Source organism: Neophocaena asiaeorientalis, unplaced genomic scaffold, assembly GCF_003031525.2.
Source record: "Neophocaena asiaeorientalis asiaeorientalis breed wild unplaced genomic scaffold, Neophocaena_asiaeorientalis_V1.1 scaffold10, whole genome shotgun sequence".
NCBI lineage: Eukaryota > Metazoa > Chordata > Mammalia > Artiodactyla > Phocoenidae > Neophocaena > Neophocaena asiaeorientalis.
Genome location: NW_020172817.1, coordinates 2,385,939 through 2,412,781, shown reverse-complemented (window position 1 = coordinate 2,412,781; position 26,843 = coordinate 2,385,939). Strand labels below are relative to the sequence as shown.

At 46.0% G+C, this 26,843-nt stretch overlaps 1 protein-coding gene across 1 annotated transcript in view; it reads right to left on the bottom strand.

The window, feature by feature from the left end:
• MYO10 (myosin X) overlaps window positions 1-26,843 on the bottom strand; it is a 218,301-nt gene that overhangs the window by 107,735 nt on the left and 83,723 nt on the right. Inside the window, exon 3 of the mRNA XM_024741735.1 lies at window positions 13,500-13,658. Coding sequence (XP_024597503.1) covers window positions 13,500-13,658 — 159 coding nt within the window. The remainder of the gene's footprint in view (window positions 1-13,499; window positions 13,659-26,843) is intronic.

Here is a 26,843-nt window from a genome sequence, read left to right as displayed (position 1 = left end):
TGGTTGGTCTAAAACGTCAGGCCTATTTCTACCTTTCCAGTAGTTGTATGCATATTATTGTTACTCTGTGAAATATCAAGACTGTCCATTTTCCTGTGAAACATGTTCTTTTTCCTACTTTGGCAGAAGTCAAGACAGTCAGTGCCGTCCGTCTTTATACAGATAGGTAGGCGTGCTGCCGATCTCCTTTCTCAGCTACAAGTAAAACAGAAAAGCCCGTCAGGGCATCAACTTGACTATTAAATTTAAATAATGTTAGAAGAGTAATCCATCACGAACATATCTTTTTAAGAAAATAACATGCCTAAATCGTGACAGTTTTGCACTCCTCATTCATAACCTATGTGTATGGTGGTTGTAAAATTCTGAGATGAGACTTTTAAAAAATGTATTGATTCACTCATGAAAAACATCATAACCTTTTACTAAAAGCTTTCCTTTGAAAGTGATTATTTTGGTCAAAACCTTGTAAGCATGCTACCCCTTCCTGTTTGGGGGACTAGTCTCCCAGCATGGCTTAGGGCAGGGGTCCCACAGCCCCGGGCCGTGGACCGAAACCGGTCTGCAGCCTGTTAAGAACCAGGCCACACGGCAGGAGGTGAGCGCCAGGTGAAACTTCATCTACCACCCCCATCACTCACATTACCGCCTGCACCATCACCCCCCCCCACCCCATCCCCGTCCGGGGAATAACTGTCTTCCACGAAACCGGTCCCCGGTGCCAAAAAGGTGAGGGACTGCTGGCTTATTAAGGTACCACTCACCCTGACAGCGTGCATGACGTGGATTTCGTATGGGGGCAGGACACCCAAGGCTTGTTAGCAAAGATGAAGACAGAACATCCACAACGGTCTTAATGCCTAGTTTCGCTCTTGAGTAATTCACATCGCACCTGGCCCAATGAAGTAGCTGGAAGTGTTTCCATTTGGGTGATGAGAACATTTTGGAACTAGACAGAGGGGCTGGTTGTACAACACGGAATGTACTAAATGCCACTGAATTTACTTTAAAGTGTTTAGTTTTCTGTTATATAAATTTCACTTCAATTTAAAAAAAATTAAAAGACGTGGAGCTTTCATGTATGAATGTTCAGGTCTTTGGAAACCTCCACTCTCTAGAGGGGCCACTTTTCCCTGTCATAGCACCATGGGGAGGATGTGGCCAGAAAGAAAGGTGGAAGCTTTTTCCTCTGGGGAAGGAAAGGGTCCTACTTCTAAAGGAGAGCAGAGAACCACATGGTTCCCTGGAGGATGCCAGACACCCACCATCAACACCTTGGCCACAGGTGCTCGTGGCTTCTTTTACATCGACTGTTTGCACAGGTGAGGCAGGCAGGTACGTGATGCTTGAGGCTCTGGGTGTCTGGCCACTTCCTCTGGTTGGTCTAAAACGTCAGGCCTATTTCTACCTTTCCAGTAGTTGTATGCATATTATTGTTACTCTGTGAAATATCAAGACTGTCCATTTTCCTGTGAAACATGTTCTTTTTCCTACTTTGGCAGAAGTCAAGACAGTCAGTGCCGTCCGTCTTTATACAGATAGGTAGGCGTGCTGCCGATCTCCTTTCTCAGCTACAAGTAAAACAGAAAAGCCCGTCAGGGCATCAACTTGACTATTAAATTTAAATAATGTTAGAAGAGTAATCCATCACGAACATATCTTTTTAAGAAAATAACATGCCTAAATCGTGACAAGTTTTGCACTCCTCATTCATAACCTATGTGTATGGTGGTTGTAAAATTCTGAGATGAGACTTTTAAAAAATGTATTGATTCACTCATGAAAAACATCATAACCTTTTACTAAAAGCTTTCCTTTGAAAGTGATTATTTTGGTCAAAACCTTGTAAGCATGCTACCCCTTCCTGTTTGGGGGACTAGTCTCCCAGCATGGCTTAGGGCAGAGGTCCCACAGCCCCGGGCCGTGGACCGAAACCGGTCTGCAGCCTGTTAAGAACCAGGCCACACGGCAGGAGGTGAGCGCCAGGTGAAACTTCATCTACCACCCCCATCACTCACATTACCGCCTGCACCATCACCCCCCCACCCCATCCCCGTCCGGAGAAAAACTGTCTTCCACGAAACCGGTCCCCGGTGCCAAAAAGGTGAGGGACTGCTGGCTTATTAAGGTACCACTCACCCTGACAGCGTGCATGACGTGGATTTCGTATGGGGGCAGGACACCCAAGGCTTGTTAGCAAAGATGAAGACAGAACATCCACAACGGTCTTAATGCCTAGTTTCGCTCTTGAGTAATTCACATCGCACCTGGCCCAATGAAGTAGCTGGAAGGTGTTTCAGAAGGACGATGTGGTCGGTGGCGTGGCAGTTACAGATGACACACGTCTGCCTCGCACCCACTCCCCGGGGCTTCCAGAGGAATGAAGCTGGCCTCTCTGAACAGCTGACGGTCAGCACTAAGGCAGCCCCTAGAGTGGCAAGGATTCTGCTGGCGGTCACGCCGGGTGGACCCGCTAACGCATCACGTACCTTCCCAGCCCGAGCCCGGTCACTGCCGCGCAGTGGGAGCTGGTGGCCTGTGAGCTGATGCCCAGCAAGGGTTTCTGGCTCAAAAATCATTCCAACACGTCTAAAGACTGTTCCACTGTTGAGTCGCCATCTTATATAATTTGTAGCTGACAGTAACTTCAACCAATGGACTCACATGTGCCAACAGGGACAGCAAAAAACCGGACTGAATTTGAGCCCAAACTCAATAACCTGATATCTCTCCTTTAAAAAAGAAAAAACAACTAAAGAATACATAAAATGTGTGTTTGGCTGGTATGGAGAAATAATCCAATTTTTTAATAGTTATTTTTTAAGATTATAGGAAACCTTGCCTCATTTAGAGTTAAAAATGTCTCCTACTGTAAGCACCTCCACTTAGTTCCAGACATAAAATTAGGCTCTTAGAACACGAAGGCACACGTTTTACTGTTTCACCTTCTCACTAATGACCTGAGTCGTTTCTTAACAGGCTTGTCACCAGATTTTAAATGACAATTAAGTCTACAGGTTTCCAAAACAGCTTTACTGACATTTCAGAACTGTGGGACACAGAGGACAATCTGACCTATGCAGACACACTGTCGCACACCCTCACTTGCTCCGACATAACGTTGACCCGTGGGCAGCGCAGAGGCCACGCTTCTGCCTCTTCTGACAGAGGAAGGAACAGAGCCAGTGAGTGAAGGTGAGGGCAGGATCCTGGATCCTGGTTGTGGGGTGCTGCCCTCGGGTCTGTGATGACGCCCTTCCCCACTCACCTATGTACAGCATGGAATCGTCCCAGACTCTCCAGCCACGCTGACAGTGGCCACTGTCTCCATGTGCTGTACACCCCACTTTCAATTAACTCTAGAATCAACCCCCTTTTCCTCCATCTCCACCGCCCTGGCCTCACTTGCTCAGATGTCCCCGAAAGCCTCCTTTCCCACTGATCTCCCACTCGGTCTTGCATGTTCAATCCCAGCTTCACATGTGACAAATGAACATCTGAAAACAAAAACTCTCCTGCGTAAAACTCTTCAAATAGCTCCCACAGTCTTCAGGGAGCACTCAAGTCCTGATGAATTATTCTCCGAACAGCTCCAGGAGTGGGGACCGCTTCAGCTCCTTAACTCATTGAGTTTTCACTGCTTGTGCCCATATTCGTGCCAAATGGTACTTCTGAATCTCCCCAAAAGGAATGTGTAAAACAACGTGGCAGCAAGAGTCACAGTTCCTAATGGTTTATTCAGATGAGTTGAAATGGTTGAGGTCTATCAGCAAAAATAATTACAGCTGGGGCACCTCTATCTTTTCTCCCCCTCCCCTGAACATACCACTCTGCGTGGATTATTTTGTCATTAAAACAAAGGCTGCATGGGTAAGAGACGTGCGGAATAATAAGGAAAGTTCAACATGTGATGTAAGTAAGTATGGAAACTGGGAATGGAGGGTGTAGAAGAGCCGAGCTGTAAGTTAAGTACCAAGTGAGGCAAAGATACAATGCAGTAAGGAATCCTAAGAGTTGTGAGACAACAACAGTGTGTTCCATGCTCGTACCATTGGTCACTCTCTAAAAAGGTATTTTTTATTACTGCCCCCCAAACCACCACGATAACGCCATGCACTTTGGAACTCTGGATACGTGCAACTCTCAAACACCAGGAGGGGCCGGGTGCTGGTTTCCTCACACCGGTTTCCAAATTCCATGAGAAGAAATCTCCTGGTCATCTTAACGGCTTTTCAGAAATAGAAAGTATATTCTATTTTGAAGCACGTAAAAATTTTTTTCTAGTCAGAAAAGTTCCACATAACTCACCAAAAAAATACACTTCCTTGCCCATTTTAATAACCTGGAACAGCTGCAGTGCCTATTGCTATGAAACACTGGGAGAAATGCGCTGCATTGCTTCAGTGCAGAATCTACCAATTCAAGGTTTTCAAAAGGCATAAGCGTATAATACCTATATCTAGTCCCCCACCAAAAACAACTGAGTATAACTAAGAACACTAACAGTGACCCAGTGGCCTCAGATGCACTCTGCTGGTAGAAACGGAGGATCCATGTTACCGTTGGGAAGTCACTATTCCAACACAGGAAGAAATGATGGAGACAGCAAGATTTGGTCAAGTTAGAAGACTTGAAGTCCTCACCCTGGACCTACCTTCCCTGGTACACTGCTTAACCCCTCTAGGCTCGAGATTCCAATCAGTAATAATAGCACGTCCTCTGTTACCCCACCTCATCACCATGTGAAAGTATTACGTAAGTCACAGGCATGTATTACAGTTTTTGTTAATGAAAACAAGACTACGATGGCTTTTCATCATGTGGGTCTGAAAAGCTGGATGGAGATCAAGTAATCTGAAAGGCTCTAGGGAAACTGGTTCAAGTCAGTGCCACAACTCTTCTAAAGGGAAGGACTTGTTAAGAAGTGGGAACCAGGCTTCCCTGGTGGCACAGTGGTTAAGAATCCACCTGCCAATGCAGGGGACACGGGTTCGAACCCTGGGCCAGGAAGATCCCACGTGCCGTGGAGCAACTAAGCCCGTGCACCACAACTACCGAGCCTAAGCTCTAGAGCCCGTGAGCCACAACTACTGAGCCCGTGTGCCACAACTACTGAAGCCCGCACGCCTAGAGCCCGTGCTCCTCAACTAGAGAAGCCACCGCAATGAGAAGCCTGTGCGCCGCAACGAAGAGTAGCCCCTGCTCGCCACGACCAGAGAAAAGTCCACGTGCAGCAACGAAGACCCAACACGGCCAAAAATAAAATTAAAAACAAAAAAAAGCGGGAACCGCTAGCCAGATTTACTCCCCACCCACCATTCTCCTCTTTTCCTTCTTTCTCGATCATCACAGCTAAACACAGCCATGACTTACTTCCCCAGATCTCTACCTTGAATGCAGCTTCAGTTTTAAATTGCAGATGTGTATACTCAGCGGCCTGCTTGGGCATCTCCACTTGGATGCCCCTGAGCTCAAACTCAACATGGACAAGGCTGAGCTCCCCCAAACACCTGCCTCTTCTCACACAGTCACATCTTCGCAGATGGCACCGCGGTCTACCCAAATGGTTGATCCAGAAACCTCGCAGTCATCCTATAAACGTCAGCCTACTGCCCGCCCCCAATCCCAATCAAACACCTAGATTCTACCTCTTAGTATGTTTCGTACTCCAGCTCCCCCAGGATTGGTTTGGAATCCCATCATTTCCCATCTGGTTTGCCGGTCACCTCTCCTCCTAGACCGGTTACACCTGCTGGACTCATCCGTCACCTGCAGCCAGACTGAGTTTTCCCCAAACTCACCTTTGCCACTGTCCCCTACCAGCCTTCATAAATGAATTCAAGGTCACTGACTCACACACAGTGCCCTTCTCCACCTGCTCTTGACCATCTTGCCAGCCAGCTGCACGCAACCCTCACTGCAGCATCTCGGATGTCCGGCAGCTGGACAAATGCACCACATTATCTGAAATCTGTGCTCGTGCTGAGCTTCTGCCAGGAATGAGCCACCCTCCCCCTTGGATGAATTCCTCTAGGAATTCCTTCAAAACTCGGCACGGTTAGTGCCTCAGCTGGAAATTATTTTCTGACCCCCTCGTACCTCTTCCTGCGACGCTCATGCTTTGTGTTCCCCGCACTTTTATCACACTCATCGTCACCCCGGGCTATTGTCAAAGATTTGCTGTGTCTGCATTCATCAATAAGCTTAGGAGGTCCTGGTGGGACAGTGCCTTTCATTTATTCAATCTTTCAAGGAACAATTAGCACAAGCAAGATGAATTTTGCATCCTTGGAGTCTCTCACACAGCCTGGCACACAGGCAGGGCTGAATGAACATAGATACATTAGGGGCACACAAATTCGCAACCAATCCACCCAACAGGTTCCTGTTTTAACTGCATTCTCGTGCTCTACAGCCACCTTCTCCCTAACAAAATTACTTGCCATCCCTGTCCGCTGAAACAATTAAAACCGTTAAGCGTGCAAGTTGGTTGAAAAGAAAACTTGATCACAACCGATAACTCAAGATGTTACTAAATTCAAGCTCTTATATTTAGAAATGACATTTCCATTTAATCTGAGTGAATTTCTGACTCATATTCCCTCCTTGTTCAAAGGAATCTGACCCAAAAGAGGCAGGAAAGGGGAAAAAAAAATGAACAAAAACAGAGTTCCTAATTGCCACCATCATGTGCCGATGTAGAAATGGCAACTCGACAGCATAAATGTTTGGTCAAGTTTAAAAATACACAGAGTCAGACAGATGGTTACAATCATCTTTTGGCAACACCAGTCTTGATTTCATGTGAAAAAAAAACACCCTGACAAACCACACTGTATTCCGCTGTTCCTGGTATGAGACAAATGCCAAGCCTGCTGGCCATCCGGTCTTCGGGCCATCTATGAGAGGCGCGCTGTTACTTGACACTGGCTTTGGAAAGGGACGGAAAACAACCCCCAAAACTCTTCTCTGGGAAGACTGAACTCAAGGAAATGAATCTCAGCTTTAGACTTGCAGGCCTGCAACAGTGAACTCCACAGCCTGCCCTGCCCGGCGTGAACACCGCAGGCAGCCCAGGTGAACTCACTTGCAATCCACACGTCGTCTCCAGCTGGCTGCTGCCTGCCAACATCTTTCGCAGGCTTCGAAGTTAATTCAGGAACAACGTCAAACACATTTACAGATTCGGTCTGGAAGGCCACCTAACCAGAGGAGTGTATTTTTGAAACACCTAAAAATACATGAGCTGTGAAGCATCTTCTGTGCTTACACCAGCAGTTATCTTTAGACACAGCCCCACTTCTTCAAATGGGCCCTTATGACTCTCAGCTCTGCCCCGTTTGTTCGGCAAGACCAACAAATGAACACATGAGGTGGGTGGAACAGAGCAGGGCTTCCTCTGGAGCCCCCCCCCCAGACCATAATTGCAGCCGAGCCCCAAGGCTCCCTGCGGCCTCACCCTGATGTGTTTCCAGCCATTCCTTAGAGGCTGGGACAGGAGGCTCGCCCACGCAACTGACCCACAGCAGGATGAACCTTATGACGGAGACAACGTGTTTCTCTTCCACTGGGCAGGAAACAAAACTGCCACACCACGGAGCCAGCTTGGCTGTTCCCCCACTGTGGACCTGGAGCTGACAGTCAATACAACAGAAACCTCAGCTGCTCTGGTCCACGTGGTGCGTAGATGCTGGGTACAGAATCTGAAATGATCCGGGCTCCAGAGAATACAATGCAACAGGCACCCAGAAGCCAGCTCATCTCTCCCACTCTCCTCTCCTGCCGGAGCTGCCAGCACTGCGCTCAGGGCCATCAGGGCTTGACAAGGCTGGGCGTCATCACCGCCAGCCCTGCTACTTCACCTCCTCCGCCACACGTCTCATATCTAACTTCCTCTCGCTCACCGCCATCTCTACCCCGGTCCAAAACCCTCGTCTCTACACCTCTGAATTATTGCCACACTCTCCCAGCCAACCTACCCTCTATAGACTATACCACATCACTTCCCTATCAACCCTTCTACACTTTTTCTCAGGAAATTCTCTCTTCAAAAGCCTTTAACAAGGACAGTGTAGCCTCTTTACCACCAAGCCCAAACGCTGCTGCCTAGCTTTAAGTAAGGTAGGGTTTCTCGGCATGACTGACATCTTGGGCCAGATAACTCTTTGTGGTGGGGCCGTCCTGTGCACCTTGGGATGTTTAGCAGATGCCTGGCCTCTACCTACTAGGTGCCATCGGCATCTCTACTACAGCAACCGGAAATGCCTCCAGAGAGTGCCAAATATCCCCTGGGGGTCACATCACCTGGTTGAGAACCACTGCTTTTAAAGGTGTCCTGACTCCAGCCTACCTATCCCACTAATTATTTCATGTTCCCCAACACACACCAGATTCCATCAGCAAAGGAACCTTCTCCCAGTTTAGTGAGGCCATCGCACCAAATGCACCCTCATCTCTCCACCTTCATGGATGGCGTCTCACCAGCCTTTCCTACTGATCAACTCTCATCCCTCCTTTGCAGTGTCATTATTGCCGCCCCCTCCACAGGGCTCTGCACGGCCAGCTCCGGCTTTCTCACCCACGTATTTGTTTCCTCTCCCCATCTCTTATCTCTCTGTACCACACATACCCCTCCTCTCCGAGCCTTTAGGGACTTACAGGTGTGGGTACTTGTCTCCACCAGGTCTCATCAATGGTGGGAAGAGACACAGGAGGGTGGGACTCACGGGACCCTCTCCAAGGTGCCAGGAAGCTCACAGATAAGAGGCTCAGGGTGGAAGTCTGGGCTGGGGTCCCAGGTCGGGAGCTGAAGTGTTGAGCAGGGTTCTCATCTGGGAAGTCGCCAGAGGATGAGAAAAGCTGACGAGGTGGAGTGTTAGACATGAGAGCCTGGCTTTCTAGGAAGGGAATCCAGTATTTAGGGCATGAGGCAGGGGCTCATGCAAGGCAAAGAGCAGAGCTGCTCTAACCCAGGTGTGAGAGCCAAACAGGACCAGCGGCAAGGCTGGAGTCATGGAGATCTACAGACACGGAGGTCTGCACAGCCTCTGCCTGGAAGGAGCAGCGCCAAGTCCCAGGCAGGAACTTTCCAAATAAAGACCTGGTGGTATTTGCTGACCTTTGTACCTCTCTCCCCATCTTTCTCATCTAAGTTCCCCAAGTGCTTTCACTTGCCGTTTTATTGTAAAACAGCCCTGTCAGATGGGGGTGGGGTGGGGTGGTTATGATATCTGACCTTTAAAAAACTTTTCTTTAATTGCCATAGAAAAATTAAATGGTTACTATAGAGCCCAAGAGGAGGTGAGTAGAGAAAAGTGGGCTCAACTTTGGTTTGTCTACTGAGTGCTTTACCCCTTCATAGCTCTCTACCCACATTTGAACGGAGGATGCTAAAGGCTAGAAGAAATATTTTACTGGGGTCCGGTAGTGTCCTCAGACAAGGGTGGCCCTCAAGGAGAAAAAGAGTTAATGGTCCTTCTCAGCACAAAACAACAGACTCCTCTACCTGGAGATGGGTCTGCTTACCAGCAACCCGTGCTGCTCGGACCAGAAAGCCAACAAATAATGCAAGATCCAGGGTGGCGGGGGAGAGACCAGGAGTCCCTTGTCAATAACAGGACTCAAAGGAGGGCGCCTATGGCAGGCAGAGTAACGCACCACTCTCCGCCCCACCAAGATGTCCACCTAATTCCCAGAACCTGAGACTACGTGATGTTGCAGGCAAAGGGACTCTGAAGATACGTTCAAGTTGTAAGCTCTGAGACTGGGGATTATCCAGGTGAACCCAATCTAATCGTACGAATCTTTAAAACCTGAGAACCTTTCTTGGCTGCAGTCAGAGATGAGGAGAAAGGAGGAAGAGATTTGAAGCATGAGGACTAGATCCAGGGTTGCTGCCTTTGAATGTGAAGGAAGGGGGCCTCTAGCAGCTCACAGTCAGCAGAAAGCCAACAAGAAAATGAGGACCTCAGTCCTACAACCACAAGGAGCTGAACTCTGCCAACACCAGGTAAGAGCAGGAAACAGACCCTCCCCTAGGGGCTCCAGAAAGGAACACCTGGATTTTAGTCTGGTGAGACCCCTTCAGACTGACCTACAGAACTGCAAGACAGTTATGGTAATTTGTTAAGCCAGCAAAAGAAAACTAATACAGCACCTCTGTTATAAGTCATTTTTTCCCTCTTTTAAAGATACGGACAAGCACCACTCAGAGCTGGGATAAGAGGTGAAAAGGCTGTGCTTTCCTCAAAGGTGGTAGTTTTGTCTCGTTGGGGCAGAGTCTGGTAGGTACCAGCACCCACTGCAAACAGCTTCAGCAATGAAAATCGAGGTGGCTGCTATATGGATAATAATACAATTATCTAGGTCCTGAAAGGAAGGCATATAAGGGTATAACGAACTGAACTTAGCTGTAAACTGAATGTACAAAAAAATCCTGTGTTTTTCCCTCAAAGGGGAGGGAAAAGGTCTTCATCCCAGGAAAAAAGACCAAGATCCTATTCACGTGGTTTACTGGGCAGTTTAAGCTGTCAGGTTTACGACATCATCATGGTGGGGCTGGGGAACAGACTTTTAAAGGGCTCTCTACCTTTTAAGCCTCTTCGGTAGTTTTTTTTCCCGCTAACTGACTTACTTTTTCTTGACTACTAAATGTGTAACAATAACTTGCATCTAAAGACAGAAGAATATGCGTTCTGAAATATTCACTTGTAAAGGACAGATACCAATAAAGAAAATTTAAATCTAGCTTCACCTTTATCATCAACTATGTTATTTCTACTAGGAGTGGCATTTGTTTTACAAACATTTATCGCACCACTGCCAGGTGCCTTGCACTGTCCTTGGCTCAAAAAAGACAAAACAGGTCCTTGACCAACCAAGCAAGGAAACTGCTGCGTAAACAAAGTTACAGGGCAGTGTCAAATACTTAATGCCAATAACGCAGGCACGGTACACGGATCCCTGGACACCGGTAGAGGTGGAAAGGAGGAGGCTTCTGAGATGCAGACAGAGGGGAGTAAATGCACGTGTGTTCTGTGAGCACGTGTGCAGAATGGAATACACAGCCATTTTTACGTAAACGTGTATGAATGCTACCTTTTCTGAAGAGCATATGGAAAATGCTGTAATATACGGACTTAACATAAGCGCAGCCAGTCAGAGGACTAGAACGCGACTGAATTTCTCTAGGCAGGGCTGTTTGAAGACATTTGGCAAACATTAGGTCACTCTGGCAAAAATGACACTTTTCCAATCTAAAAACAAGGCAAATAAACATCCTTTCTTTAAAGCTGAGGAAAATTTCACATTAAACCCACAAATATCAAATTCCTCCTCTTTCCCAATTCTCCTCTCCTGGTCTAAGGGAGGATAAATGAGAGGAACCCCGATACGGAGAGGGCCTTGAGCCTCAGCACCTGCTAGCTATTGCAAAGGGTGATATCGTTATTCATCATAATCACAGGCATACTGCCAAAATTAAACATTAACTCCTGAAGAACAAAAATTACTAAAACATCAAGGGTTTTTACAGTATAAAAATTTGGTGTTTTTTTAAAAAAAAACTGTATGAATTTGAACGTGACTTGAAAAATAAACACCTATAAGCAGTTGCCCAGGTTACTATAAAGACTAACAGGCAGATGGAAAAGAGAAAATCTGTTGGTCAATCATTCTTGACAGATAAAGTAATTTATGTATTTTAATGTCAAAAAGGGATTATCATAGAAGTGATTTTTAGGTATTACTTTTATAAGATAAGCACAGTCACACTTCATAACAATTAAGGGGAACATGTGCACGACTGCCTTTTATACAAGGACATGCCTCCAATCAAAATAGCAATCCCACAAATAAGACGGGTTTCCTTGAACCCAAATATCCCCCTAGATGGAACCTTCATACACTGGGTTTTTTTGGTTTTGTTTTATTTATTTATTTATTTTTGGCTGCACTGGGTCTTCATTGCTGCTAGCGGGCCCTCTCCAGCTGCGGTGAGCAGGGGCCACTCCTCATCGCTGTGCACGGGCTTCTCACTGCGGTGGCTTCTCTTGCTGCGGAGCACGGGCTCTAGGCACACGGGCCTCGGTAGTTGTGGCTCGCAGTCTCTATAGCGCAGGCTCTGCAGTCGTGGCACATGGGCCCAGCTGCTCTGCGGCATGTGGGATCCTCCCAGACCAGGGCTCGAACCCATGTCCCCTGCACTGGCAGGAAGATTCTTAACCACTGCACCACCAGGGAAGCCCGGAACCTTCATACACTGTTGATGGGAATATAAATTGGTGCAGCCACTGTGGAAAACAGTACGGTGGTTTCTCAAAAATAAAAAACAAACTAAAAGCAGAACTTCCACATGACCCAGCAATTCCATTCCTGGGTATATAATCCCCAAAAAACAAAAACACTAATTCAAAAAGATACATGCACCCCAATGTTCATAGCATTATTTACAACTGCCAAGATATGGAGGCAACCTAAGTGTCCATCAACAGATGAATGGATAAAGAGGATGTGGTACATACATACATACAATGGAATACTACTCAGCCATAAAATAGAATGAAATTTTACCATTTGCAGCAACATGGACAGACTTGGAAGGCATTATGCTAAGTGAAATAAGACAGAGAAAGACAAATACTGTGTGATATCACTTATATGTGGAATCTAAAAAATACGACAAACTAGTGAATATAACATACAAGAAGCAGACTCACAGATATAGAGCACTAGTGGTTACCAGTGAGGAGGGGGTAAGAGGCAATATAGGGGTGGGGGGAGTGGAAGGTACAAACTATTGGGTGTAAGGTAGGCTCAAGGATGTACTGTACAACTCGGGGAACACAGCCAGTATTTTGTGATAACCGTAAATGGAAAGAAACCTTTAAAAACTGTATAAAAATAATAAATAAATATCCCCCAGATGGGCTCCAGAGCCAGAAAAAAAAAGTGAAAATCCATAAAGGGACAGAAATCAAGAAAATGAGAAAAAAAGCTTGAGCTCTGCTTGTTTGCAAAGCCACATTTTCCCCCAGCCCTTAATTGAGGAAGTCAAACCAGTCTGCGTGACGTCTTTATGAAACAGAACACTTACGGAGAGAATGCACTCACAAGAAGAAGGGGGTCACATTACCCTCTGACATAAAGTTATCTCCCTCATAAAATCAAGGCAATCAACATGAGAACATGATTTATGGATCCAGCCTCTAATTTGGCAAAACACCTGAAAACATAATTTTACTTAGATTAACTAGAGGTTCTCTAAAGAAAATACTCTCTGAAGACAAAAATAAACATTGACTCAAACTGGAGGGATCTGGGTAACTTCCCTGGTGGTCCAGTGGTTAAGACTCCACGCTTCCACTGCAGGGGGTGTGGGCTCGATCCCTGGTCGGGGAACTGGGGGAACTGAGATCCCACATGCCGCATTGCAGGACCAAAAAACAAAAAAAAAAAACCGAACTGGAGGGATTTTTTAAGGACATGCAAGTGGAACTTACATAGATTTGGTTTCTCTTGTAGCGCTGGTACAGGTTATGCATGATGGCACCCCCGTGGAGCTCGGTCAAGGTGGCCATGTCATCCACGCCCTGCTCATCCATGGGGTCCATAGCCATCACCTTCTGGTGTGTAATTGTGCTCTGCTTGTATGTGAAGACCTGGTGGGGGGGAAGGAATTCAACGGTTTAGTTATCAGCGATGAACAGTTTCCACGACGTTTCGCCCAACTTACAATACGACCTCAGTACAGTACCAGCAAAAAGATCCAGAATCCACCAGCAAAAAACAGACTGCAGAGAACTCTTTCACTTCCTTTATGCCACCTACCTATCTTTAAAGGTAGCAGTTATTTTGAAAATTGACATTAGATGTTCCTAAAAGACGTGAATAGTTCAAGTACTAAACATCCTTCGGGAATCACAGAAATGATAAATTTTCAGTTCACTTTTGTACCACTGACATAAAGCAGTAACAGTTAAGAAGCTGGCTGACCACGCTTTCAGAAAGTAATTTGATTTCACTATATAATATATTCAAAGGACCATGTGCTATATTTCAAAGCTTCTTAATAAAGCCCTTCAATTTAAGTGTTACATAAATTCACCATATAGTCTGTACATGTGTTCGGACATTGAAACACATCTCCTCAGGAATGTCTGAAAAATATCCTTGGACGTGATCCCCTCTCAACTGAGATATACAGCATTCACGTGATCTTCAGGCAAAACAAATCCTCTCAAATGTAAAATACAATCGGTTTGCCTATTTAACAGCCTGTATTCCTTTAAATTCCAGACACCAGTGGTGAGTGTTGCATACGTGTCGTAGCGTGTACACAAGACAACTCTGATACTGTAGGACTGATCACAGAATGTGCACGTGTTTCTAAAATCTACACGGGGCTCTTTTATCACCACTGGTTGGGTCGAGGATTAATCACATCCAGTCAGCTCCATCCACTGACCAGTTTGACCAGTTCTACAAACTCCTGTACATAAAACAATCATTCAGTGATGGAGGCTACCTCCTATTTATTCATTGTATACTTTTACTATATTCATCCTTGAAATACAAACACCAAGATGTAAATAACACGAAAAATGCAGTCTCCATAAGCACACGTGCTCACGTGTCCACATACACACAACACAACTTTTTTGAATACCATCTGCAGGTCGGGGAGCTCTATTTTAAAATATCAACCAGTTGCCTTCATGGCAACAAACGGTATGTTACTGAAAAAGGGAATGACACGCTAAGAAAGGCAGAAGTACCAACCCAATGGTTTCCACAAGCCACAAAAAGTGGCATGTTTTATTTTTCCAGAGAAAAATGAAAACTTCAGCCGTGGCGTTTCTGCCACATGAACCACAAGAGTCAGTCAAAACCAGTCCTGAGAAACTGCTTGAGGCCAGGGCAGACCCCAGACATCTCTTCTGAGGCCCAGCCGCTTTCCCCAGCTGCCTCCAGGGCACAGACATCCGCCAGGAGATGTGTGGTTCCCGCCTCCCGGCAAGGGGGCCACTGTGCCACGTAAGCGCCCCACAGGGTAGGACAGGCCTGTGGCCACTGAGGGAGTACGTGCAACGTGGGCTGTGCCACAGCCAGGATAACCAGGTATTAAAGAAAAATGTGCAGGAAATTCCAGAGTGTAGGAACACTTAGGACACCAGCCCTTCACTTTAACTCATCAACACCATGGAAGAAAATTAAAGAAACAGATTTAGGCTGAGAGTAGCCTGGAAACTGCCAGAAGTGAACGGCTGAAACTCTCTGCCCTTCCCCAGCTCGCTCTATGCCTATGGGGCCAATCCGGGCAGGTTTTCCAGAAACACTACAACTGAGCAGTGTACTTGGGTTTTTCCCCTACGGTGACCGTGAGGCTAGCCCGTGGCCAGCTGAGGGGTGCAGAGCAGTGTCGTGTCACCCTCTGCACTCAGCACCAGGGGGGACCTCCTCACCCTGCCGGCTCAGCACTCCTGCCAACACGAGGGCAAGGCAGTTCCACAAGTTCCCCAGGACAATTTTCTTGTAGGGAAGACGACAGGGCACCAGCACAACTACCTCCTGCTCAAGCCCCTGCAGACTCACTCCACATCAACAAGTCCTTCCCATCGTGAACGCTTTTCCTACTCACTGTCTCTGAGTATACTGAGAATTCCAGAATTCGAGGATAGAAATAATTTAGAATATTACAATCGTTGTTTGTATTTCTAGTGATTCTGCTTTTTGGAAATAACCATACACACCCTACAACTGCCACTAAAGATTTACATAATGACTAAATACTTATGTCATATGTAAACATTTCATTGTCTCTCTCTTTTTTTTTTTTTGCAGTACGCGGGCCTCTCACTGTTGTGGCCTCTCCCGCTGCAGAGCACAGGCTCCAGACGCGCAGGCTCAGCGGCCACGGCTCACGGGCCCAGCCGCTCCGCAGCATGTGGGATCTTCGCGGACCGGGGCACGAACCCGTGTCCCCTGCATCGGCAGGCGGACTCCCAACCGCTGCGCCACCAGGGAAGCCCTCATTGTCTTTTTTAACGCTCTGGGAACAGCAAGGCAGTGCATGAGTCCAAGTAAGCAACTCAGAGCTGGGCACCTGGTCTCTGCAAAAATGGCTAAAACTGTAAATAGAGTCCCCACCTTTGTACATTTGACTTCCTCGTATGTTTCTAGGCACACACAGATGTGGGCACATGGCCATTCCAGGGATGGGAAAATCAAGAGAACTTGCACTATTCCTTCTGACCTCAGGGAGACAGAATCATGACGGAAGATAACAGTTACAAAAACAAGAGGCTGGGAACAGAAAAGATAGAACCATCATGCCAAGACAGAGGCCTGCAGCTGCTCGAAACTGATTATTTCAAAGAAAAATGGGATAGCAGAGAAAATGTATTTGTGAAGCAAAGGCAGGGAGAACCACGCATTCAGTGATGGGTTAGTATCTGTAAAGATTTCACAGTGGTGCCTGGCACATTGATAAGCGTCCAGTAAATTAACGAAGAAAATCCATACATTCAAGCAACTATTTACTGGTATGTTCGAAGCATCGGGAATACAGCTTACATTCCAGTAAAGGGAAGGAAAAATCAGAAATGGACAATATATAGCATCATGCAGATGGTGATGAATAGCTACGAAGACATATATGAGTGGAAGGTGATTAAGCACCCAGAGGGGTTACTTTATGTTAAGTGTTTGAGGACACCTCACTGATCACGTAACATCAAAGTAGGAACACTAAGGAAGTAAGGAATGGAGACAGCCCCCTGCATTCACTGTGTTAAAGCATATTGGTTGAATAAACACCTAATTTGGAAATATTTCAAAGGATTAATAAGACTCACAATCTTATTCAAGAATTTTTCAGGAGAGCCCCCCGAACTACCAACAGTCATTCCTAGGCAATGACGAACAGCGTACTAGCTGCACAAGAGAATTCCCAAACAGCGAAAAAGAAACTTCTAGGTTTAAAGAATGGAATTCTTTTTACAGGAAATTTTTGGAAACAAACAACAGCCAAAAACAATAACAAAATGAATTCCTCAAAGCCCACCTCAAAATAAACTGAGTGACTTTGACGGGACATATACTAGAAGAACGGTGGTACGGTTAAGCAAAGGAGCAAAATATAGACGATTAATAGACAGGAAATCAGTTTAGAAAAAAATGGGGCCTCAGAACAAATAGCTCCTGTTATAGAAGTACAAGCCACTGGTCACAAGACAGACTAGATTAAGTCTGGCAGCAGAACAAGGGCCACCAATCAACACGACTGGAAAAACAACTGAGAGAAGGTCTGCCCAATGCTGGGTCCACTTCTGTATGAAAAAATGAAAAGGCATGAAGTCAATTAATTAGATGAAAAAAACAGCTGAGCCATTATCAATCTCCTTTTATTTTTTTTTGCGGTACGCGGGCCTCTCACTGTCGTGGCCTCTCCCGTTGCGGAGCACAGGCTCCAGACGCGCAGGCTCAGCGGCCATGGCTCACGGGCCCAGCCGCTCCACGGCATGTGGGATCTTCCCGGACCAGGGCGCGAACCCATGTCCCCTGCATCGCCAGGCGGACTCTCAACCACTGCGCCACCAGGGAAGCCCTTCCCTTTTATTCTAATCTTAGGATAGTACAAATATGGCAGGAAACCCCTATCACGCTCACATGAGAGTTTTTATTGTCTATAGTGATACACACAGATTTCCCGTATTACAATTCGTTAGGAACCCCCAGTCATAAAAATGTAACTTTTCTGATTAAAGAGAACGAAAAAAAAAACACCAAAAACCCTCATCATGTCCTCTCCTGATGGACGGATGGGATAGAGGGTGTTCTCAATCTGGGCAACTTCATCTCCCGCGAGCCTGGCATTTCTTCTAGAGCAGTTCTCAACTTTGCCCCCCAGGGCACAGTTGGCAAGTTTTGTAAACATTTTTGGTTGTCACAACTGTGGGAGAGGGGAAAGGATGCTGGCATCCAGTCAGTAAAAGCCAGGAATGCTGCTATAAACATCAAAGAATTATCCAGCCCAAATGTCAGGAAGCCAAGGTGGAGATACCCCAGTCTAGGAATGCCCTGGTATGCCATCCAACCAGATGTCTAGGTACATACCAGGAAAAATTGATGAGTCAGCCAGTGCCATAAGCAAAACCTTTCATAAAATAAAGACGAATCTTTTGGAAACAATTTTAAAAATAAAAACATTTAATAGAGGTAAATCAAAGGTCAGCACGACAATATTATATAATTTAGTTTTTGATTCGTATTTGACCCAAGTTAGGAAGGGTGATGGTGATAAAGATGATGATGGTTACTAGACAATGGGGTTTGCTTATATTTTTTATTATTTTCTTCTCTCTTAAATTTTTATTGGAGTATAGTTGATTTACAATGCTATATTAGTTTCAGGTGTATAGCAAAGTAAATCTGTTATCCACTCTTTTTTAGATTCTTTTCCCACATGGGCCATTACAGAGTATTGAGTAGAGTTCCCTGTGCTACACAGTAGGTTCTTATCAGTTATTTATTCTATATATAGTAGTGTGTAGATGTCAATCCCGATCCTCCAATTTACCCCTCCCCCCCTTACCCTCTGGTAACCGTACGTTTATTTTCTACATCTGCAACTCTATTTCTGTTTTACAGAGTTACAGATGTCATTATTTTCTAATTGTACTACATTATAGTCAGACAATATGGTCCACACTATTTCCACCTCTGTCTCCCTGACCCAGGGTTCTTGTACCTGCTGTTCTGGGCCACTAACATCCCATTACTCTCCTCCTGGACGTCTCCACCCAAACGTTACCCTCTCAGAAGGCACCAGGGGTCTGGTCTGAAGGACACCCTGCCACCTTCCTCCTTATTCTATCACGTGTGCTGTCTTCATAGCTCCTATGCCAGTTTGTAGTCACTCATCTAACCTATTATCTTCCTCGTTTCAAAACCATCTCCCCTCCCAACTCTGAGACCTCTGGTCAGTATCTTTCAACTCTTTGGACCACAAGCTACCGAGGAAAATTTGTTTTACACCGTAAACTACCATACGCAGAGTTTCATACGAGTTTCGTAAGACACCACAATGTTTGGTGCATCCCAATATTTTCTATTTCTTTTAAATGTCAGTTGTGGCCCTCTGAACTGACTTCAAACCTCACTATCGTGAAAACTCAGTTTGAAAACTCTACAAAGGCAGGAAGCAGGCCTATCTTGTTCCTCAGTGCCCAGCCTCGGTCCACGATACAGACTCAGTAAATACTGAATGAAAGATCCTGGCCTTCAAAATGGGTATACACACAAGGAGAAGCAGAGTCGGGTAATGACCAAAACATGGCCTTGGAGTCAGACCTGGCTGGACTCCGTTCTCCTAGATCTATGCTTTTATAGCTCAGGAACGATGAGCCACACACTTGACTTCCCTGGCCCATGATTTTCCCTACTAATAAAGAAAAATGATGATAATAATCCTTACTCACAGAATTACTGTGAAAGCTACAGAACATAATGTAAGTAAAAGTCACAGCAATTGGCACCAACAAGGGCTTAGTAAAAGGGAGCAATTCCTGTAAGGGGGTCATGGTGTAAGGAACGACGCAGAACATTCTCTAAGCAAAGAATCCAGAGTCTTAGAGACAGAGGGACCCCTGCTCTTCAAACAAGGGCCTGAACACCAGCTGTGAGGGGCGGGAGAGGGTGGGCAGGGGGAGCGGCTCATTCAGTTCTACGTTCTTTACGAAGATCAGCACGGTATCTGCTGAAAACTGTTTGACACGATGCTTTCTTCTTCCATTTTAATCCCTTTGCACAAACCTAGCTGGTCTTGTTTAGATTTTCTCCGGAACTCCACATTGTTTCAGGGCGGAGGACTCTCTTAGTTTTCTTTCCATCTTTCTTTCGTTTGCTGGCTCATAAATTAAAGCGTGATCGACGAGAAGGGTTAAGACCTTTGCCTCCTGACGTGTGGCCAAAGTGAGCGATCGTGTAAACCAAAAACAAGCTTCCTCATGTCAAGCTTCACGGACTCCAACCCTCATTGGCTATACTCTTAGGACAGGCTGCAGAAGGAAGCCACCTACTCCACTGAAACTCTGCCTTGGCCTGTTTTGCTGCTGCCCCAGCAGACTGGAGAAAGTATCTGGAACACAAAAATGTGAAGTCCACTAGAAATTTCCATTAGAATCTAATCAAAGGCAAAATGCTACACGTGTACTCTCCTAGTGTGTGTGTGGGGGGAAATGGCACCAGTGCTTTGCTTTCAGCTCAAATTTGTCATCTTAATTACATGGCACAGGGGGGTAAAATGATCATTATATAAATAAAGGTTCTGTGACGTTAACCTCCCCCTTGAGTTTGTGAGATAACTGACTTCTAATTATAGATAAAACAAAGATTATTTTCTTTTTCAGAGACTCAAACGGGTTGTGAGATTAAGTCATTTAAATTGTCAGTGGGTTTTCAATGCCCAGTATGGCATGACATTCGGGTATAACACCAAAATAGCAAAGAGGGGTGGACAGAGGGCACTGGTACTCATTGAGCACTGGCTGCATGCGTCAGGCACATTTGATCCTCAGCAGGGGAGGAAACGCCCTTGCTCATTTCTTAAAGAATCAATTCAAGAAGATTCAGAGAAGTTAGGAAACCTACCCCATAGCACACAGCACAGCTAGCATTCAGTTCCTTGGGATCATGGAAAAGGTGCATCCCACTTTAGGGGGACGCTAGGTCAGAGGCAGCCTTTTGAATGCCAGCTCTGCCACTAACTGGTTGGCAATCCCTGGCACGTGCAATGGAGTCAATGGTTAAGGACCCTGGCCCTTTGAAGGAGAGCAGGAGTGGAGAGGGGGAGGGGGAAGCACACTGTGTACCGCCCTCCCAGCGTGCTGGGTTTAATCCCTCACTTATTCTGTGATTTTTCATTGATTTACTCTGTCCAGCTCCCTCGGTTATTCGTGCCAGGCTGTGAGCTGGAGCCCAGGAATACGATGATGAGTCAAATGGCCTCCTTCAAACAGCTTACTGACCAACGAGGGATCAGAAAAATCAACAGACGATCCTAACCACACGGCGGGGTCTGTCACAGAGGAGAGTCCCAGGGTCGGATGGGAACTGGCCACGTGGGACAGACCACAGCCAGGCAAGAGCGGATACAAAGCTGAGACACAGCACAGGGCATCCGCGTAGCAGAGGGCGGCTGAGGCGGGGGCTCTGTGCGCGGCAGTGGCACTTGGCCTCGGACCTAAGGGACCGAGGGCTACGTAAGCAGCTAAGGGGGGCAGACCCTTGTACCTATGCATCATCACGGACAAGTCAGTACCAAATGCGACACTGAGACTGCTGTTCGAGAGACGAAGATTAAAGAACAATCTCACTACAAAATGCAACTCAAGGAGGCCAACTTTCTAGCAACGCCACGTGAAAGCAGTGTCTGAATCACCACTGGGAGCGATCGCTCCACACACTGCCGTCCCCCAAATGGAGGGTGTCTTCCTGCTTTCACGTGCACAAATACCACCGCCAAAAGCATCAGCGCTGATACGTCCAACCCAACAAAGTCAGGAGGCTCCGGCTAACAGGCACTAACAGTCAGTCTTAACCACTGAGCCTGAACTCCCCGAGGACACTGCAGAGCATGCAGGCAGACGGAGAGGATTAAGGGTCCAAGAAGCCTAAGACACCCCGGAAGCTAACCTGTGGACGGCGCATCTGCCCATGGACCCGCAGGGCCTTACTACACCACCAGCAGTGCGAAAAGCGGCCCGCTCACTTGTACCAGCCCCGAAGGAAGGCCCAGACGATACACTGGCCCTGACCCCTCCTTGGCGAACCGCAAAGAAAAAGGTTAACGGTCATAGTGAGCTGGCATGGTTGGAAGGAATGACTAGTACACAAACACGCACACACAAAAGAACATCCTAGAGTATCTGCATATTAGGGAAAGTAAGATCTCAAATTGGCACGTATACACATTAGGAATTGTGATTTTATAGAAGAATCATGTACAGATTTATTTCATTTATTTATTGGCTACACCATGCAGCATGTGGGATCTTAGTGCCCCGACCAGGGCTCGAACCCGTGCCCCCTGCACTGACAGTGCAGAGTCTTAACCACTGGGCCGCCAGGGAAGTCCCTGTACAGATTTCTTTTAAATGCTAAACTCTATTACTTTTTTTTTTCCGTAACAGAAAAGTTTAGGAAAATCTTCTGTGCAAAGTGAAATCACGCTTGTTCCAGCTGTGCTAGGTTATGTCTTCTAAAGCTCTCTCGTTGTTGCCACCACCAGGCGGGCCCAACCTACCCTGAAAAGGACGGTCTTCACGTTCCTCAAGCTAGCCTTTCCACGCTGAATTCAGTGTTAAGAAAAAGATAACTATTTTCTAATGTGTTTTCATGATAGAGGTATACTAAGGTAAATTTATGATGAAATTATACTGTTCACACGTACGGTATAATCCTAGGTTTATTTTTTTAAACACACACGAGGGCAAGCACAGAGGCATACACATACCCACACACACACACCAGCAACTGGACTCTTGGCATTTGTTCTGAATAAATGAAAGCTTACGTCGGCACAAAAAATTTACACGTGAATGTTCAGGGCAGCTTTATCTGTAACAGGCAAAAGCTGAAAAAGCCAATCCCAGGTTGGCATTCTTGAAATGAGCCGATTAGAGCAAATGAAGGCCAGACTGGTGCGGCTGGAGGCTAAGACGGGTGGGTGGGGCGTGGGGTAGCCTGCTGGATCCAAAGGCTCTGTACCTCAACTATCTGATACCCTGGTTGCGATACTGTGGTCCAGGTTTCCAACATGTTATCATCGAGGGAAACCAGGTAAAAGGGTAACATGGGATCTGTCTGAACTAGTGCTTACAAATGCACGTGGATCTACAGTGGTCTCAAAACAAAAAGCTTAATTAAAAAAAAAAGTTTTAAAATACATGCAAAAAGCCTAGAAGAAAATATATCAGAACTCCAATAATGGGTCACAAGCTTGTAGGTGTTTTTTTGTACTTTTCTATGACTTTCCCTGTTTTCTAAAGTTTTTAAACATTTCTAGGCTTAAAGAGAAATCAGTCCCATCAAAATCATTATCAATGAGCATATCTGGACATATATAATTAATTCGATGAATCTTTTAAAAATGAATATTGTAGAACTGCTTTCAAAACAACAACAAAAACCAAAATGAAATCATCAACCTCCCCCAAGGGTCACCAGCTATTAGAAAGGGCTTTCCTAACCCACCTATTTTACACATAGTCAGTTTCAGCCCAGAGAAACTCTACAAAGCAAGAAGCAGGGAAGGGAGGAAAGCCCAGGAACCCCAATTCTTGAGACAAATGGTTGACCAGCTCTCGCTTCTGAAGTTCCTTTACTTCTGTCCTAATGTCCTAGTCCTTGTTCTAATTCAAGAGCCCCTTTCTGATCCCTTTTCCCCAGTTACAAGTCCAGACCCCTAACTTGAACTCTGGTATAGAACCTCCATTCCTGTAACTCCAAACCACCCTGATGTGTCAAAAGCACCTCAAAAAAACCCCAAAACATAAACAGACCTCCTCCACGTCAGGAATGACACTCTCATTGCCGGCCTCCCAAGCGAGAAACCGAAGTCCACCTAAAATCCCTCCCCTTCGCTGGTCACCATGCCTACCTTCCAAGTCCTGGCAATTGACTGAGACCACCTGGATTCCATCGTCTCTCCACTCCCTCCTCCTGCCTCAGCTCTCACCACTCACGTTCCACCTGGACCCCAGTAACTGCTTCCTAACTAGTTTCTCTGCCTCCAGACTCCCATGGTTTGAATCCAGCGGTTCTCAATTTGGAGGCTAAGAAAAGTTTTGAGTTTTAACTTTAATGATTAAAAAAATGTTTTTACTACTTTTAATGACAATTTTTCCAGGCACTGATAACTCAGAATGGAAAGAAACTTCCAGAGATGAAACTTTGGTTTCTTTGGCCGGTGTTTCCCAAACTGGGGGATCGACTAGGACCTTGAAGGGAACGCCACTCAGGTCTGAACAGCATAGACGTGGATGGATTTGAGCCCTACTCTGCTGTCGATTGGCCGAGCAATCTCAACTTGCTCCGGTGACTCTGCTTTCTCACCCTCAGCTGCACCAGCTACAAAACGAGGATAATAATAATACCTACATCTCATAGAGTGTTCGGGAGAAAAAGGAGTCAGACAATGCCCATAAAGGATTTGATACAATTCTTGGTACTGAGTGAGCGACTCAGATATTTCCGCTGTTAGGTACTGTTACCAGTGATGTAATCTGATCGCACCCTGATTGAAACTCTCTCACGGTTTGTCCCCAGTCACTTCCAGGATAAGCAAGAATCTTAATGTGGTTTCCCTACAATGCCTTTCCTGAGGGGCTCCTGCTGCTTCTCCAGCCGCATCAGTCTCTGGCCCCCTTTCCCGGCTTTCCACACCGCGGACAACCCTCTTGGGGTCTGTCCTGCATTCCTCCAGGTCACCCCTCCTCCCAACCTCAGCCACCGTGCCCCACCTGACTGCAGTGTCCTTCTCTTCCACAGCACCTTGGACAGAACCCTCTCCTGTCACCACTTTATGCTGTAACCTCCCCTCTCCTACCTCTGCCTAGGAACCGGGCATAGCCAAACTTTCAGCTCCTGGGTGGAAGTGACTGATTTCCTGGGCTAACATGCTGAGGATCTGGGGCTGCAGATGGGCCAGTGAAGGAGGGCAAATCGTGATGTGTACAGCAGCTGGGAGTGAGCTGCCATCCTTGTACTGGACCTGGACTGGGCCTCATGAAAACCTCTGGGTCCTCACTGCCTAGTCAAACATCTGGCACCAGTGGCTACTTACTAACTGTCCATTAAAGGGATGAGTACCAGCTGCCCTTCTAGGATGCTGAGGTCATATACTGAGCACCTTGCGTCTGTCACCTAAAACCTAACTCCAAATGCTGAGTTGTAAGTGAACGTTTTTCATTTATTGGCTGTCTTGAAACTGCCTTTAAACTAAATAATATGACAGTAATTCCTTGGCTGCTCTTAAGTGAAATGAAAAAAGCCTATTTGAGCCAAATACCCATACATCTTGGAGTTTCAAAACACAGTCAGCATCAATTTTACGAATCCTGTCTTTAAGCATTCTGTTTTTTTGTGTGCCGCTCATTTCCTAGTGTCAAGTAAGAATTAAGAGATACCATGCAAAGGATTTGTTAATCCAGTGAACAAAAATAGAATCGGAATGACTCCAGGTTCTAGACTGAAACCAGAAGTCATTTTTGGCTGCTGGTTTGGTAAAATATCTACGAAGCGGCGAGAGGTCAGCTTGGCTCAAACTGATGGTACAAAACTAGGAGAAAACACACCATCCAGGAGATAACAGGAAAGGCCAGAAACAAAGCACAACAGCTTAGAACATGGAATAGTGAACTCCCACGCTTTCCCTCTGTGCCAAACCCCACCACCACCAAGGAAATCTCTAGAAATGTCAGCAAAATGCTACTTGAATTACTGAAAGGATTACAAAGAGGCAGAGGCCAGAAAAAGACTGAATAAAATATAGGTCACTAAGATGGCAAGGATCTCTTTTAAAAAGTGTAATTAATAAGAAAAATTAATACTAGGTACTGAGGTGTTTTTCCATGTACTAAAATACATGAACAAAATAAGGGGCTAAAAAGAATAGTGCTTGTTTGTCTTCCCCTGAAAAGTATCAACAAGGCATTCTTGTTTCTCTGTAAATGTCTGTGAATGCAAAAAGGTATAAAAGCCCTGCACATCTTCTGCTAGAAATGTGGTCTGAATATCTAAAAAGCCGGAGCACCTGAGGCTTACAGAAAATGATGGGAATCTGGTTGAAATCTTAATCTGAAGAGCAAAGGTTATGCGGGAGAAACATGGCCATGTTTCTGTCAATATCATCACTCTCTGTATAGCTTCCCATCCGCCACTGAGCTCTCCCAAAAAGAGTTTGGACACCCTTCCTTTCTGGCAATATCCTTACAAAACCTTGGCAGTATCCTTATAAAAGCTAGTATCTCTTCAAGTTTCAATTTTAGAACGTTACAGATTCAAAACACAGTACAAAGACAAAGGGGCCCCCACCCCGTCTCACTCACTCCCAAATGGTCCATATTCCCATCAGCGAGCAGCTCCTTCTCACAGACGCAGAGACCCCAACACTGCAAGCTTGACCCCCGCTCCCCTTTTCACTACAACATGCCTACGATACTCAGGCTTCACCCATCCATGCCAGTCCACCTTCATCTACTTTCCAGGGGCTAAGATAGTGGAGAAGAGCAGATGGAAACCGATAAGAACATGATGACGAAAATTCACCAAGTGACAGCCTCTCACCTCATGGACATCTGAGAACTGAGAAGTTGCATCAAACTCAGAGCAGCCAATTCCCTCAAAGGCCCCAAGATTTGCCCTAGAAATGACATGATAGCTGTATATGCTCCTGTTCAAAGTATGTGAGTTAACACACTGCTGGAGGGAGTATAAAGTGGCACAGCTGCTTCAGAGTTGTCCAATAGGGCAGACAAAGTTACCACCTGTCCCACCAATTCCACACCTAGGTAGAGGCCCAAGAGAAATGAAAACAAATGTCCACGGAAAAAAGTTATACGCAAATGTTCCTAGCAGCATTACTTCTATATGCCAAAAAGTGAAAACAATCCAATGTCTTATCAACAGATGGGTGGGTAAACACCATGTGGTATACCTATACAATGGAATACTATTCAGCAAGAAAAAGGGATGAAGTACTGATAAATGCAAACACGGGTGAACCTTGAAAGCATTTTGCCAAGCGAAAGAGGTCAGACCCAAAAGGCCACACGTTATATGAT